This window comes from Physella acuta, unplaced genomic scaffold (assembly GCF_028476545.2).
Source record: "Physella acuta isolate Inbredline_101_S28 unplaced genomic scaffold, ASM2847654v3 ptg001019l, whole genome shotgun sequence".
Lineage (NCBI taxonomy): Eukaryota > Metazoa > Mollusca > Gastropoda > Physidae > Physella > Physella acuta.
In genome coordinates, this window is record NW_026732536.1 from 113,870 (window position 1) to 130,310 (window position 16,441).

The 16,441-nt window shown below is 34.7% G+C and overlaps 1 protein-coding gene across 1 annotated transcript; it reads right to left on the reverse strand.

The window, feature by feature from the left end:
* Nucleotides 1-1,912: 1,912 nt before the first annotated feature.
* LOC131954698 (uncharacterized) lies at nt 1,913-11,578 on the reverse strand. Its single transcript, XM_059318454.1, has 13 exons — nt 11,453-11,578; nt 10,730-10,868; nt 10,508-10,549; nt 9,689-9,903; nt 9,486-9,569; nt 9,182-9,234; nt 7,314-7,423; nt 5,353-5,523; nt 5,002-5,126; nt 4,696-4,812; nt 4,436-4,588; nt 2,841-3,860; nt 1,913-2,127 (listed from the first exon to the last, which is right to left on the reverse strand). The coding sequence occupies exons 1-13, from the start codon at nt 11,576-11,578 to the stop codon at nt 2,062-2,064; spliced, it is 2,421 nt and encodes an 806-aa protein (XP_059174437.1). The 3' UTR covers nt 1,913-2,061.
* Nucleotides 11,579-16,441: the final 4,863 nt, after the last annotated feature.

Genomic DNA, 16,441 nt, shown 5'->3' on the forward strand with positions numbered 1-16,441 from the left:
CGCCCCAAGAAAGAAAAAAAAATCCCCCTCCATCTTTACACAAGACCCCCGTGGACAGATCTCGTCCTGATAGAACACCCCCCTCCCCCCTAGCCGTCCACTCGTGAGCTACAGAACTTGATTAAAGCTCTCGTGAAGGGCCCGCGCGGGAGAGGCTCAGTAAACACAGTCTAAGGATAATCTAGTTAGCTCACAATTATAGAAAATCCGCCCTTCTTGGAGGTGCCCCGCGGACTCCCTTCTACTATATCTCCGCTGCGATGGAATGCCGCGGAACGTTTGAAGGGCGAGCGCAAACATAGACGGGAGCACTCTCTAGATTCTCCTGTCTCTTCCATTCAAGTTGCTTTCATGTTTCTTTTTTTTTTTTTTTTCTTCGCGGGCAGACAATTTCCCATCATTTTGACTCGTTTTCACTATCAGCCCATCATTGCGTGAATAGGAACGATATCGTTAAGAAGATGCTAAAACGTTAAATGGAAATCGAGTTTATAATTATCTTTAAGTTAATTAAGTATTGAAATTAATCACGGAATATTTAATGAATATTTGTCTTTGAATACGAAACATTTCGTATCTTTGATATGCTAAACAATATTCATCTATGCATAATCAACATCGCTTTAGCATCCAAGTATAAAACACATAATGTATACTTCAAGTAGAAGTAACATTATTTTATTAAAATGTATTTTTACTATTTCAGCACTAAACACTTATCTTATCCATTAAAGTAAGAGACAACAAAAATGAATATTTTTAGGCTACATTTTTTTATCCCTAAAGAAGAAAAAGACAAATTGTTTAAAACATTAGAATACCCTCATCTAGTTCTAAAACATTTTTTGAAGGTTCTGAATTTTGAATCCTTTTTGTGTTAAAAGTTAAAAATGCTAAACTTATTTTTAAAAACTCAAAGGCCTGACGTATTTCCCATATATAAAGTTTAAATGTACAAAGTTAAGAGCTATGTTGAATAATAAAATACGTTTGCTAGATAGATCTATTTGTTTTTGTAATGGTGTTTGACCATAAAGCTAAAATACAGCCACTAAGTAAGAAGAGCTTTTATACAATGTTTAACTAGTCAAAGGGACGCAACCGATTTATTAATACATATTTGTAGCCTTCTTCTAAAGTTTTGCCCCTTATTTTAATTTACTTTTAATGTGTAAACAAATATTTCAAAATATGTTGGTTTTTTTAAACATATTAACTAATTAAACCATAAAATGTATTGTTTTTAATCACCAGGTCCCAAGATATGTCATAACCACCCTTCTTAGACAAAAGAAACCAACAAAAAAATCAACAATTTTTGTTATCATTGAACTGGATTTTACTATTTTGTTCCATTCAAAAAATGTTTTCCTAAAAACCATTATTAAAAAAAAAACCTGAGTTAATAAAATTTGTTAAATATGCACCTGACTTTAAATACCAAAAATTTAGGCCTAAATACATAATGTATACATTTTTAAAATGTAAAAAACAAAGAATTTGAATAATTTTTCTGCAATAACAGCTAGGCTACCCAAAAAATCTAGTAGTAGAACTTTTACACGAACATACAACATGTAAGCAATGTCTGAATCATCGGAAAAATGTTTTAAACATTAAAAATAATTTTACATGTGTAAAAGCAAGCATGATTTCAGTGGGAACATATATCTATTTTTATTTTAAGAAGTTCCGTAGCTTTTTTTTTAATGAAACACCTTTAAAATTAAACATTTAATTCAACTTTTTAAATAAGTTTGTCACCACCTGAGAGAGTAAACAAATACTGTTACCACCTTCAGCCTCTGAAAAATTCTTCACATGTAACAAACTTCAAAATTGAGGGGGAAAAAACAGGCAACAGTTTTTAACAAAACAGTTCTTATGATTTAACATAACTTATTATGTCCTGCATATGAATCAAATGTTTGAAGCATTTTAAATCATACTTTTATCCTTGATATAAAATTCATCATAGATAATAATAAAAACATACTTTTTGTGTCTGTCAAGGTACACTATTTCCCATCTGACAAGTGAATGTTTGTTACAACTAGTGCATCAGTCCTCCATCTCTGCAAACCATTGGGCCACTTCATCTTCATCAAACCAGTCAGACTCATCAACCTGTACAAGAAAAATGATTTTTATTCTGATTTAACTAAAGCTGCATAGTGTTATATAATAACTAGGAAAAGTTATAAGTTTGTATGTTATTTAAATTGTTATCAATTTTGTAGGTAATTTAGTGTGATGGTTTAATTTTAAGTAACATTTTTCATTCTGTAAATCAATAGGTTAAATAAAATAATTCATCTAATTTGATGACAGGGTTAATGTAATGAAATGAAACTTGAGGAAGCAAAATGGCCTTTTTTTTTCATTTTAGCTATTGATGACTAATTTAACATTAAAATACAGTTGCAAAGAGAAAGAACAAAATATTAATTTTCTTAATGCAGAATTAACAAAATAAAGAAAATAAGCTATGAAAAATGAGGAATAGCTTGACTTTTTATTCAGCTTGTGTGCTGACAAAATAGTTTTTTTAGTTTTGTTTTCAATACATTATCTTTGTGAATTTATTTAATGTAGACCTAAATTGGAAATTCTCAAGGTTTGGTGCCAGTCTCGTGTCCATACAACATCCCTGAGTTCACCCAGCTCTGATAGATATGTGACTCATGTTTAGGAAAGTAAAAGGCCACTGAACTGAAACAGGTCAACTCTATTCCACCAGTCCTATGGATCGTAAGATTCAATAGGATACTTTGCTTACTTACTATCTAGGCCAACACAGTTAATACATAGAGCAAAAGATATTGATATATTAAACTTACTTGTTTGCAGCATTGTGGAATGGGTTGAACAGCTGAAGTATCCAATGTCTGCTCCAAGTGACATGACTGTTCTCTACAATGTAGGTCTAAGGATTGAGCCAGGTTTGACAGTTTTTTCTTCTTAAAGTCTTCACAAGGTGTTGTTTGAACATGCAGTGCATCTGAATCAGGTGGGTTTCCAGAATCTTCCATGTTCATGCTGAACTCAGAGGATCTTTTTCTTGGCATGCTTGGTAAAGATTGAGAAGTAGATTTAGCATTCTCAAACACAGGGGTTCCTGTGGGTTGCCTCTGATCTGTAGTTGGAGCCAGAGTTATAGTTTTTCCATCTTGATTCATGTTGTTCAGGGGGATTCTAGTGCTGGATGTTGTGTTGCTATTATTTAAGACAGCTGTTGGATCGTGTAAAATGTGGGCTTGATCATTCTCTAAAATTGGGTATGTCAACTCTTTTGATGTCTTATGATGAAAAGAGTCTTTCTTCTCTAGATAGTTTTCAAAAGAATTTATCGTGACATGTGATAAAGTTTTTCTATGAAATTCTTTATGCCTGCTAACATTTGTCAGCTTTTCTGGAACCTCTAAATCATCTCTGTAGGTATTTGTGTTTCCTGTACATGTTTGCTTCTTGCTACTAGTTCCATGTTTCGTAACATCACTATTAGAACTACTACTATATAAAGCCTGTTCTATATTAGCTTGATACACTTGTTTGGCAGATTCAGAATTCTGACCAACTGTTTCACATGGACTAAACTTTCCTGAAGTACAAGACCTATTCCTGACATGATTGGCATGATGTATTTGTTCTGCAGATGCAGAATTCTGACCAACTGTTTCAGATGAATTAAACTTCCCTGACGTACAAGCCTCACTCCTGACCTGAAAGTGTCCTGGTTCAGATATATCTTCCTCTCCACTCTCATAGTTCAGGCTATCTGGACTTAATGCTCCAATTTCTTCAGCATCTAGGCTGTCATCACTAAACTCCCAGTCATCAATGGGCAATTCACTTTCATCCTGCTCATGATGAAATGGGTACACATTTACAGAATAATATTTTAAAAAATCTTCAATATATTTTGTTTCTTTAAACAATTAATGTATTGCAGATGTTCATAGAAAATGTATTTTTAAAATGTATTCAATAAAATGAAATGGCTTATAATTACCTCGGTATATAAACTCATGGAACAATATAGCATATAATTTCATTAGGAATTAATGTATTGCTAATGGCTATGAAAAACAATTGTACTTAAACATTCACTATTATAAAGTGTTTTCAAATTAAAAAAAAAATAGTGATTTTAAAGCATGATGTCATGAATAAAATTCACTATTCTAAAAAAATATTTATTAATAACAGAAAACATCTAAATAAAGAACAATAGAAAGCAATCAATATCCACACAGATATAATTTAAATAAAACTTCTGTCATCACAAAATGCACCATACTTACTTTTGTTGATGGGAAGTACATTTTAACTTGAATATATCATTTTTTAAATAAACAATTTACAACATGAGGGTACTGGGAAAAAAGTTAAACAAAATATGCACATGAAATAGTCCTAGAAAACTAATACTTACATTAGGGTTCTGGTTTTCTGATAGAATACTTGGCTTGGGAACAAGGACATCACTATGGGTGGGTAGCTCTGGGCTATTGAAAGGCACTGGCTTTTTTATCACATTCCAGAGTTTTCTCTCAATATGGTTACACATAGTGATCCTTGAAGAAGTCTATTTAAAAAGAAATATTTAGAAATTGAACAATTTAACTCCCTGATACCAGAACGACATTTTAATTTATCAACTCTTACTTAGCGTTAATTAAATTGTATACCTACAGGGACTAAATTGTTAACTTCTGATCTAAAATCTGTATTTGTGCTTCTGGTGAAGATATCAACAAGAGAATTTGTGATTTCTGGGATCATCTTGACAAATATATCCTCGTCAGAATTCTGTAAAAAAATAAACTTTTGAATTTTTATTTTGTAAAATTATCTCCCTTCAATAAAGCAAAATTAAAGATATAATATAATTAATAGTGGAAAAAATGTTTTAACAAAATTTAACAAGCAATTCCATTTTCACATTAGCTCCCACTGAGTTTTTGAACTATATATATGTTTTATGTATGTTATAATTACTTTAGAACACACTTCCTCTTGATTTTCTTTTGATTTGCCAAACAGCTCATCTAAGCTTGATTTGGCAGACTCTTGAAATATGGAATAAGTACCTTTACTCAAACAATACAGTACTTTCCTTTGTTCTGAAAGAATTTACATTAAAGCACACTTGATTAATTTATTTTACTTTTAAATTGTTTTTTTAATTAAAACAATTATTATTCCTTTCTAAAGTTTTTCACAAGTAAACTTTCCTACATAATATAAAGTATTTAAATTAATTATATTATTAAAATGTAAGATTATATTCCTAAAGTATGTTATTATTATGTAAATTAATTTTAGAGGCATGAAATAAAACTTAGATACCATTTTGCGGAATGTCGTTTTTTGAAATACTCAGTTGATTTTGGTTGCTCAGAACATCATCACCAGTAATGACAAAAGCAAGTGTTAAGTTGAATAGCTCACACTCCTCTGTCCATTTGGGTAACCTCTCTGTATGAAACATTCTGGCCGAGCACTCTGTTGTGTATGATGCTATCAAAGAAAAACAAAACTCTTTAGACTATAACTAGAATACCCGTCATCCCTTGGATAACTGTGGGTTTCGGGGGTCATCCATCAAAAAACATCACGTCTGTCACTCAGAGGCATAGCGAGCCTTCCCGGCGCCCGGGGACAAACTTTTCGATTTTAACCCCCCCCCCCAAGATTTCGATTTTCAACCCCCCCCCCCTCAAACTTTTGATGTGCACCCCCTCCCACCCCCCCCCCCCCCCCACTCAAACTTTCGATTTGAACCCCCCTCAACCTTTCAATTTATTTTTCCAAACCATTTTGGCGCCCCAACATACGTCCCCCCGCCCCCCCCCTCCACCCCCCCCCGCCTCCCCTCCCCCCCCCCCCCCCCGCCTCCCCTTCCCCCCCCCCCCCCCCCCGCCTCCCCACCCGCCCCCCCCCCCCCCCCCTCCTCGCTACGCTACTGCAGTGTCACTTATCGTCACAAAAACAGAGCCCACATTCAAAAATATGTTTCTTATCTTTTAAAAACACCGAAAACACCGATTTCGGACTATCCCTTCATATACTGACGTCACATGTGACCTACTCAACTCTACTTCACCTGCCCAGTGTCCCGCCAAGTCTCAGACAACATGTTTTTATCGTTTAAAAAACGATTCCAGCCGAGCATGTCTCTGACCACACTATCCTTTCATATGGTTAGGACAAAGAAACAGATGAACTCTACTTCACCTGCCCTGTATCCTGCCAAGTTCAGATAGGCAACTTTATCATTAACATCTAAAAAAAAAAATTGAAAAAAAAATCATTTTTTATCATTAACATCTAAAAAAAAAAAAATTGAAAAAAAATATCATTGACATATTGGTCTAGAACTAGTACTACTCGCATGAGAGCGGACTACGCTACAAACTTAGCTATTTACTCGTGACGTCACAAATGAATTTTTATACTATACTTTGATGCAACTTGATTTCGAGCGTCTAGTCTAGAAGTAGTAACTTTCAAATTAAATTTTATCTTAAATTAGCCAAACAAAGATTTATATAAAATAATTAAGGCCTGAAATAGATTCTAGATGTATTAAGGCTAAGGCCTGAAATAGATTCTAGATGTAGAATTTACATTAAGTCTAGATTTAGAATTTACATTGAGTTTAGTGATCTAGATCTAGGCTAGATTCATAAATTTCCTTCGACAGCTGATCTTTAGATCTAGAGAAATTTATTGTAAAACTAAATGAAAAAAGACAGTTGAAAATTGATATAAGTGTTGGAACGTAATAAATACAGCAAACGGACGTATTGTTAAAGTTATGACCGACAGAAAATTAGATTTAGAACGCGTTAAACTTTGGAATGGGAACACAATTTTCTTCGATAGACGCCGCCATTTTATTGTACTAAAGAGTCAACAAAAAACTCTGACGTCACTATCAAGGGACGTCACTATCCCCACAAAGTTTATTCAAAGTATTAACATTTTTTTAAAAATACGGTTAATTTAACAATGAATAAATCAATAAATTAATTAACGTCTTTAAATAAATTTGTGATTAACAGTCTGTCTGCATTAAAAAATTATTCTCTACCTACATACTATTTTACAGCTCTCCAGATAGAGCCGAACATATCAGGATACTTGATCAGGCAAACAAACAAACAAAAAAACAAACAAATAAATATTCAAACATGTAAACAAACTTGACTTTTAGTAGTATATAGATGAACAATATTTATACAAAAATCAACCACAAATAGCTTGATTTAACCAATTTAACTACTATAACTTTAAATTACACTTACAACTTTTAAAGTGTTTTTTCACTTGAAATCCAAAGTGTTGCCATTCAACTAATGTATGAGGTGACAAATCTAAATTTTCATTAACAATTTTCATATTACAAGGAAATCTGCTTGAATCATATATATGAATATAAACTTGTAAGGAAAATGAAAAACTATTCTTAATAGAGTTAGCCTTTTTGATGTGGCTAGTATGAATGATATCACAATTAACCTAACATGACAAATCCATATGTTAATTCCCCATTATTGTTTGCCTCACCACTGATTAGTAATTATTTTTGCCAATAACAAATGATACAATGAACATTCATCAACACAAGAGTAAAAGATTTCACTCAATTTGATTTTTTTTGGGGACTTCAATATAGTCTAGAAAAGTTAATTTATCTATGGCAAAACAAATTTTAGGGACAATGTGGTTGAATGATAGAGCTTACATCTGCTAGCTAGAAAGTCTTGAGATCAGATCTTAAGTCTGATGGATACCTAACTAAGGCGGCTGGGCATAGTGCTGACCACACTATCCCCCTGTATGCTGAGGTCATTGAAACAGATGAACTCTACTTTATCTGCCCCTTCTTTCTTTGGCATGAATGAGAAAAGTTGATGATAATAAATTTTGATATAATTATAGTTGTTGTAGTATATGATACTGTGTTATTGCAATATGAGTTTACAATCACAACACAACGGCAAGACATATAGGCCTACTTATCATCTGCTTACAGGATTAGACTTTAATGACAAAATGCATAATTTTTATGATGGTGAAGAAGTTGAATCAAATTTAATTCAACTAATCCAAAGTATCACAGCTGTTAATAATAATTCAATACTTTATGAAATCTTTTTTCAAAACAAATATTATTTTTTAAACAATAATATGATAGGATACTTGAATTTTTCCTGGGATAAAATTTGTTGAGAACATTCTTTTATCCCTTTTCTGTTCTATTCCATGAAGTGGAACAAAGTATGCTATGCAGGTAACAGAAAGGGATGGACCTTCAATCTGGACAGCAGAAGAGGAAAATTTAAACTTCTGGCTACACTTGACATAAACTTCTCCATGTCTGAAATTACTTGACCGTCTTCTGTACCCAGCAAATAAGAACAAGTGTGAATGTGTTTTGTTTAAAAACAATACAATTGAAACACAAAGATTATTACACCATTAAATACATTTTTTTTTTCAAATTTTAATCCATAAAAAAATTGCTACATTTAAGTATATGGGAATTTATGGGATGGCATGGTTGGTGGTAGAGCACATGACTGCTAACTCAGAAGTCTCAAGTTCAGTTCATAAACTAGTCTGTAGGACATCCCTAATCACATAGGAGATCCCTAATGGGTTAGGTGATGGGTACCTAACCCAAGTTATGGAAATAAAACTGGCTTGGCACAGAACTAACCACGCTATTCCTTCATAGGTTGAAAAATTAACTTCTTTATTTTACTTTACATGAGCATTAAATGGCTATGTAATTTGGACCAAACCATTGCCCCTGTACACACTTAATAGGGCTATTTATAAATATATATTTAGGCCTACCTCAATAAGATTTCTTTTCCAGTGTAAACTTCAAATGAATTACAACTTAAGCTGGTGGTGTTACTGAAATAAATTATTTGCTTTTGTAATAAACATCAACAAATTTATTTTAGCTTAATTTTAATATTTTTAATCTAAATTAAATTGGAAATAAAATAAATCAGAATCAAATAAATTGGATTGTTAAACAGTTAAATTCTATTCACATCACTGTGGCATCAATTTAAGTGACTCTTGCTATTCCTTTCCCTAATATAAGAAAGTTTTGACAAACATCATTTTACAGTAATTTCTAAAAATGTATACATACCATAGAGTCAGCTCAAATGAAATCCCTTGATTCATCATGAATGATAACTCAACCTTTAATTATATGTGATGACCCTTCATTTAAAAAGTTTACATTAAACATACAATTTTTTACAGGACACAAGTATTTTAAGTAGAAATAAAATTAGTTTTCATAAGTAAAATATAATCAATTGTGCTTTTTTCCAATCTGATTTCAGTACTGATAATTTCAGAGAAAAACTTAGCCAATTACTTTTGAGCAGTGAATGCACAATAAATAAATAAAAAGTTTGTATAGCTATTTTACTAAATAAGTGTCTAACTTGTGGGTTTATAAACTTGATTCTTTCCAATAAATCGCAGATCTCAATGCTACATAGGGTGATAGAACTTTTATGCATAAAAACCTATAAAAAAAGAAGTTTAATTAAAATTATAGTTTAACTAACAACATAACAAAAATTAATACAATTGCACAATAAGACAGTTAAAAGGTAACAATAATTTTTTTCTAAAATAAATATACCCGCATCTGTATAATAGATTTCATGTCATCTGTTTCTTTCACTGGCTCTTGTTTTTCCGATAAAATTGTCACACAATCAGGAGTACTGGGGTCTAGCCACAGTGCTGAAGTCTTTTTATTGTTGCTTTCATCTACTTCTTGAATAGCCAGATGACTCTCTTTTTCCAAAGTTTGCATTTTACAAATCAGATGTTGTAATGCAGGCATCCCTTGTCCTGAGCATGAGGAGTATTTAATGGGAGTGAACAATTCATATTCATTTTAAATAAAATCACAACTGTGATATATGATATTCATAAAAACAGTTCTATAAAATTACAGATAGGCCTAAATTAGACAGGTCTAACTTCTTTAAATGAAAATGGCAAATTGAATTGTGTGGATTAATTAGCTCAGGGGTCATCCATAAATGACGTCACACTCGTAGGGGGGAGGGGGGTCCGTAATTTTGTGACGATGTGTGATGAGGGGGAGATGGGGTTCAGATGTTGCGCCGTCACAATTTTGCATTATAAAAAAGCAATGTTAGAAAACGAATTTTAGACGTTATTTCGCGTTTTAGATAACTGTTTTAATAAATTGTAATAGTTTAGACAAGATTTTAGAAAAATATCGATTTAAAAAAAAATTTAACTGCAATTTTGAGGTGGGTTGTAGGTTGAGGTGTGATGTCATTTTGGGGGGGGGGGGGTCTGGCTTTTTGTGACGACATGTGACGGAGGGGAGGGGGGGAGGTAAAAATCGTCAAAAAAGCGTGACGTCATTTATGGATGACCCCTCAAAACAAAACAGATTTTGTTTTCTGTAAATAAAACAGACCTCTTAGATAATCCATAAACAACACCAATCTGTTACATGTAGCTGGAAATAAATTTTATTTTAATGTGAAAAGTTATTTTGTGCACACTTCTCAACAAAGGATTTTACACAAACTAAACAAAAATAATATTGGCAATTGGTTGCTTGTGATAAAAAAAATTAAAATTAAAATTACAATAATAAATTGTATGGTGTAGGCTATCTAAAACTGTTTATGCCTACCTTTCACACTAAACATCATCAGCTCATTGTGAGTTGCTTTTATTTTACTTCTTATACAGAGTGAACATTTCAGTGCATTATTAGAACTGATTGAAGCACCACTTCTATAACAGTCTACAAGCAACATTGCATGAAAAATCTGTACAAAAAAAGCATTGTTAGATAAATGTAGACAAGTCATGTTTAGTAAAATCTAGTAGGCCAACAGACATTATTGAAATTAAAGACTTTTCACATTTTGTGATTTAATCTTTTAAAATGTAAATACTAAATATGTCACTCTAATTTGGTTGTTTACTTTGTTGGTGGGTGGGGTGGGGGGGGGGGTACTAAAAGCTGAAAAGGGGTTTACACTAAGAAAAAGTAAGTTACAGTGAGTTTACTTACTATTTAGTAATTAGTATAAAGTATAAGTAGTTTAAAGTTTATGCCTAAATTATTATTTATTAATTAAATAATATTATTAACTTATTTAATTTAATAAACTACAAGGCTATAATTACAAACAAGGCCTAAAAAAGTCCTAAGACCTATCCTAAGAAAATCTGAGTAAGTAGTAGATTCTAGATCTAGATTCTCTAAGTACTAGAAAATACTAGAAATAGATCTACTGTACTACTAGTAAGTACTAAGTAGGCCTTATAACTTATAACGTATAAATATTAGATCTATGTGAGCATTGAACAATTATTTTTAAAAAGCAGGTTTATAAATGCCATGAACCTCATAAATTACGCCAAGCAGATCAGTAACTTCGCTCTCATTTGTGTGGGCTTCAGATGTCGGAACGTCAGAGAGTGAAGTTGGAGTGTGACCGTAATTTTCAGGTAAAGCTGATTTGCATGCCATGCTTGATTACTGCATACTAATTATTCTAGATATAGATCTAGCTCTAGTCTAATATAGTATAGGTGTATATATAGAGTTTTAGACTACTTAAAATAAAACCTAAGAGGTAAAATTAGTTTTATTTGCTTTTTGAAAACCATGTTTACATTTGTTGTCATCATTCGAATGTCGCCATTCATAGTCTGCTACAAAACATTTTTATAAAAGTGGTATCGGAAAAAATATAGAATAGCTCCTGATCTAGATCTAGGCCTATTTGTTTTACAGACGCAACTTGGGCTTACACGTACATAAATGACGTCACACTCGTAGGCCGTAGGGGGGGTCCGTAATTTTGTGACGGTGTGTGATGAGGGGGGAAGGGGGGGGGGGCTCAGATGGTGAGCGTCACTTTTTTTGCATTATAAAAAAGCAATGTTAGAAAACGAGTTTTAGAAAAGGTTTTAATAAATTCTAATAGGAATTGATAAAAATACTCTATGTTGACAGAGTTCTGACAAGATTTTGGAAAAATATCGTTGTTTAAAAAAATTTCAACAGAAATTTAGGGGGGTTGTAGGCGGAGTTGTGACGTCATTTTAGTGGGGGGTCTTGCTTTTTGTGACGATGTGTGACAAAGGGGAAGGGGAGAGGTATAAATCGTCAAAAAAAGCGTGAAGTCATTTATGGATGACCCCTTTAGCAGTAACATTCAAAGCAGGGGCGTAACGAGGGGGGGGGGGGCGGGGGTGCGGACCGCACCGGGTGACACCATTTAGGGGGGTGACACCAAGGCAAAAAATAGCAAAATATATAGAGAAAAACTTGAGGGGGTGCAAATCGAAAACTTGATGGGGGTGCAAATCGAAAGTTTGAGGGGGGGGGGGGTGCAAATCAAAACTTGAAAGTTTGTCCCCGAGAAGGGTCGCTACGTCTCTGGGGGGTGACACCGTTAAGTGCCGCACCGGGTGACACCCGACCTCGCTACGCCATTGATTCAAAGTTCAAAGATTTGGAATACATCATATTTCGTAGTTATTATACAAAATGTAGACTAGATCTAGATCTAGAGTAGAGTAGCTTTCGTTCGACAGCCCATCCCCTTCACTTTAATTATTCATCCTAGACTACATAATAATTATATTTATTGCTAAAGATAACCATTGAAACCAAACGATACATTTATTTCAAAACTGTAGCTCTCAAAGACATTGTTTAAGGGGAGGGGGCAGTGGCGCATCGAGGTCGGGTGTCACCCGGTGCAGCACTTAATGGTGTTACCCCCAGAGGCGTAGCGACCCGGGGACAAATTTTCGATTTGCACCCCCCCCCCCCCTCTAGTTTTTGATTTGCAACACCCCCTCAAGTTTTCCGCTATATATTTTGCTATTTTTTGCCTTGGTGTCACCCCCCTAAATGGTGTCACCCGGTGCGGTCCGCACCCCCGCCCCCCCCCCCCCCCTCGCTACGCCTCTGAGAGGGGGGTGGGTTGACAGGGCCGGCGCTACCTATAAGGCGAACTAGGCGGTCGCCTTGGACGCCATTTCTAGGGGGGGGGCGCAAAAGGTTTAATCGCTATTATCAAAAGGTACCTAATGATTAATAACTTTTATAAAGGAGTAGCGGTCTATTTCGCCACCCAGACGAACTATCAATTCTGCACCCAATTGGTTTCACATAATTGATGTAGAAAACTATTAAATAAGTTCTTAATTTAAATTTCAAACATTTTAATAGTGCTTGTAAGTCTCGTTTTCTCTGACTTTGAATTAGAAATCTGTCCTGGTGTACAGAGTTTTGTAATGACGGGGTGTTCAAAGTATTGTACTTGTTTGGTAAGTTTTGATGACTCGTTTAGATTTCAGAGTAACGGCGGAAAGCTGTTGCTTGTATGGATTCGTAAAGTATCTGAGTGTTAAAGTTTCGTATTTTTTATTTGCCTGTTGTGTAGTTGAAGGTCTGGTGGAATCTGATTGGTAGTAGAGAAATGAGAATGCAGGTGATGAAGTATCGTAGTTCTGGGGTTCGGGAGTATTGATACTTGTGGTATTTAGGTATCGAATTATATTAACTGTTAAAGTAGTATAATAGGTACAGGGAAATCGTTGTTGATTGGGAGTACCGTTTGTAGAGCTTGGTGAAGGTAAACGAGTTGGTGTCGCAGTTCTGGAGCACCGAGTCTAGTTATGTTTGGGCAGTGGCGTAGGCAGGGGGGGTTAGGGGGGGGGGTCATAACCCCACCCCATAGACCCTTCGGTATATATATAAAGTATGAGGGGGTGCAAATCGAAAGTTTGAGGGGGGGGGGTGGTGCAAATCGAAAGTTTGAGGGGGGGTGCAAATCGAAAGTTTGAGGGGGTGGGGTGCAAATCAAAAGTTTGAAGGGGGGGGGGGTGCAAATCAAAAGTCTGAGGAGGGGGGTTGCAAGTCGAAAGCTTGTCCTCGGGTAAAAATTGGACCCCCCACCTTGAGACGATCCTGGCTACGCCACTGTGTTTGGGTATCGAAGTTTGATATGTGTTGTGAATGTAGTAGAGTATATCGAGTAGTCGAGTTTATAGTAAAGTTAGATGATTTTAATTCAGTACGGAACACTCTACAAAGAAAGGTAGGCGTTATCTAGTTGAAAAATCTTTAGTTTTTTAGGAATCTATATTACCACTCTTAAAGTATAATATAGTTTTAAAAAGGATGGAATTTATAACTAACCGTTAACTTTGGTTTTTTTTTCAAATTAAAGTTTTCTTTTTTTATATTTAATCAATGATTCTAGCAATGTCTAAAACAGTTACCCGTGTTTGATTTTCAGAAAGACATCCCTTTAAATAGGGGATCCAAAATTTTAGATTAAGATATTCAGGAAACACTATGCAAAGTATGTCATCAAAATTGAATAGAAGTATGTTATAGTAAAGCTACCATTTTTAGCCTTTCAAACAAAACCTACAATTAAGTACTCAATAGGTAAAATATATTGTTTTCACAAGGCTACATAGCTATTAGAAAAGATTTGTTGTAGTTATAATGTAATGAAATTTAGAGTGGTTTTTTTGTGTTTTTTAATCGTGTCATAGCTACACTTGGTTAATTTAGCAATTCTTGTTAAAGTTATTTCCCTTGAATAAAATTTTATTTGGATTTTCTAATGGGAGATAATTCTTTGCTAAACTTTACATTCATTTCAAATTCCTGCACCTCAGGTTGACCGCTTACATATATTATAAATACAACTTTAAGTTATTATTTGCTACTGTAAAAATTATATAGAGTTCTAAACAAAATAGTTTTGTTTGGTTTTTTTAGCATTATCAAGTTGAAAAACATCTGCAGTAGCCGTTGTAGATTGCAATACTTAATGTTAGCAGACATACAGCCTTAGTCGTAAATTAAACATCTAATTATTTGACTTTTCATATTTTTCACCCTCCCCTAAAGGATTAATATATAACAATTTTAGGCTGGAATCTATAACATTTATAATCTTTTATTTTTCAAAACAAAAAAAAAAAAATCGTTACACAATCACACACTATAGACATTTTACAATTATAACTAAAAACAGTCAAGCTTTGGAACTCACCTTGGGAGGACTGCACAAGACTGCAGTGAGTCCAAAACTACAACAACTTTTTTTTTCCAGTGTTTTTTTTTCCAGACTGTTTTCCCCAAGAGAGGGGGGAGCACTTACAAATTTCTAAGGATGGGGGGGGGGGAAGGGGGGGGGGGGGGAAGCGGCTATGTCGTAAAGTACAAAGTAGACTCGTTGACTTGGCAACAATTTCAATAAAATGTGTTTACGCTTGCTAACTTGAATTTAAGGAAATACTACAAACTTTTGAGACGAAGGAGGCAAGTAAAATTTGATTTTGATGTCTACTTATAACGTCTATGCAACTGATAATAAATTAATATGTCACTTTTAATTAACTGTTTACTTATAGGGCACGTTTTAGTAATTAATTTGTGTGAAAGGGGGCGTTTTAATAAGTTTTGCTTAGGGCGCTAAATAACCTGGCGCCGGCACTGGGGTCTGAATAGCTTTCTGTCGGTGCTTTTTTTTAAAAAAGCATTTGAGATTTAGAAACTATTTATTTTTTAAATCACCGTGAAAAATAGCATTCTTTTATTTATAATGTTATTTTAAAGTTAAAACTCAGTTTCTAACATTATTTTCCAAAATAAAAATTTGTTGTCATACTTGCTGAGTCCCCTTTCGCAGACCACCTTTAAATCAGTATATTGTAGAGTTGCAGCAGTAAACTATTGTGTAGTGGCAGAGGGGGGGGGGTGCAAATTGAAAGGTTGTTCCCGGGAACGGTCGCTACGCCTCTGTGTAGTGGTGCCCTGTTACAAGAGCTTTGGTTTAGTTTCATGTGTTGCATGGCTGGGCTGCCCCTTGCAGAGCTTCTCTGAGTAGTAGAGGACAGAGACAGATGGCAGAAAACTTAGAAAATCAGCTGTGGTGCCCCGATTGGGATTGAGGGATGATTGATTGTATTCAGAAGCGTAGCGAGGGCGAGGGGTGCGGACCGCACCGGGTGACACCATTTAGGGGGGTGACACCAAGGCAAAAAATAGCAAAATGTTCAGAAGAAAAATGCTTTTTTTTTGCCAGTTCCATTACAGTTAAATAGTACACAGTGGCGTAGGCAGGGGGGGTTAGGGGGTCATAACCCCCCCCCCCATAGACCCCTCGGTATATATAAAAAGTATGAGGGGGGGTGCAAATCGAAAGTTTGAGGGGGGGGGGTGCAAATCGAAAGTTTGAGGGGGGGGGTGCAATTCGAAAGTTTGTCCCCGGGTAAAAATTGGAAACCCCCCCCCCCCCCTTGAGACGATCCTGGCTACGCCACTGATAGTGCAAATCGACAATTATTACAAGGG

Excerpts from the sequence above, each read along its gene's own strand:
- LOC131954698 (XM_059318454.1), bottom strand. The coding sequence starts at position 11,578 with ATGGCATGCAAATCAGCTTTACCTGAAAATTACGGTCACACTCCAACT. Across the intron at positions 3,861-4,435 it reads CAGAAAACCAGAACCCTAAT|GATGAAAGTGAATTGCCCAT; the intron begins GTAAGTATTAGT and ends CATCATGAGCAG. Across the intron at positions 2,128-2,840 it reads TTCCACAATGCTGCAAACAA|GTTGATGAGTCTGACTGGTT; the intron begins GTAAGTTTAATA and ends TTTCTTGTACAG.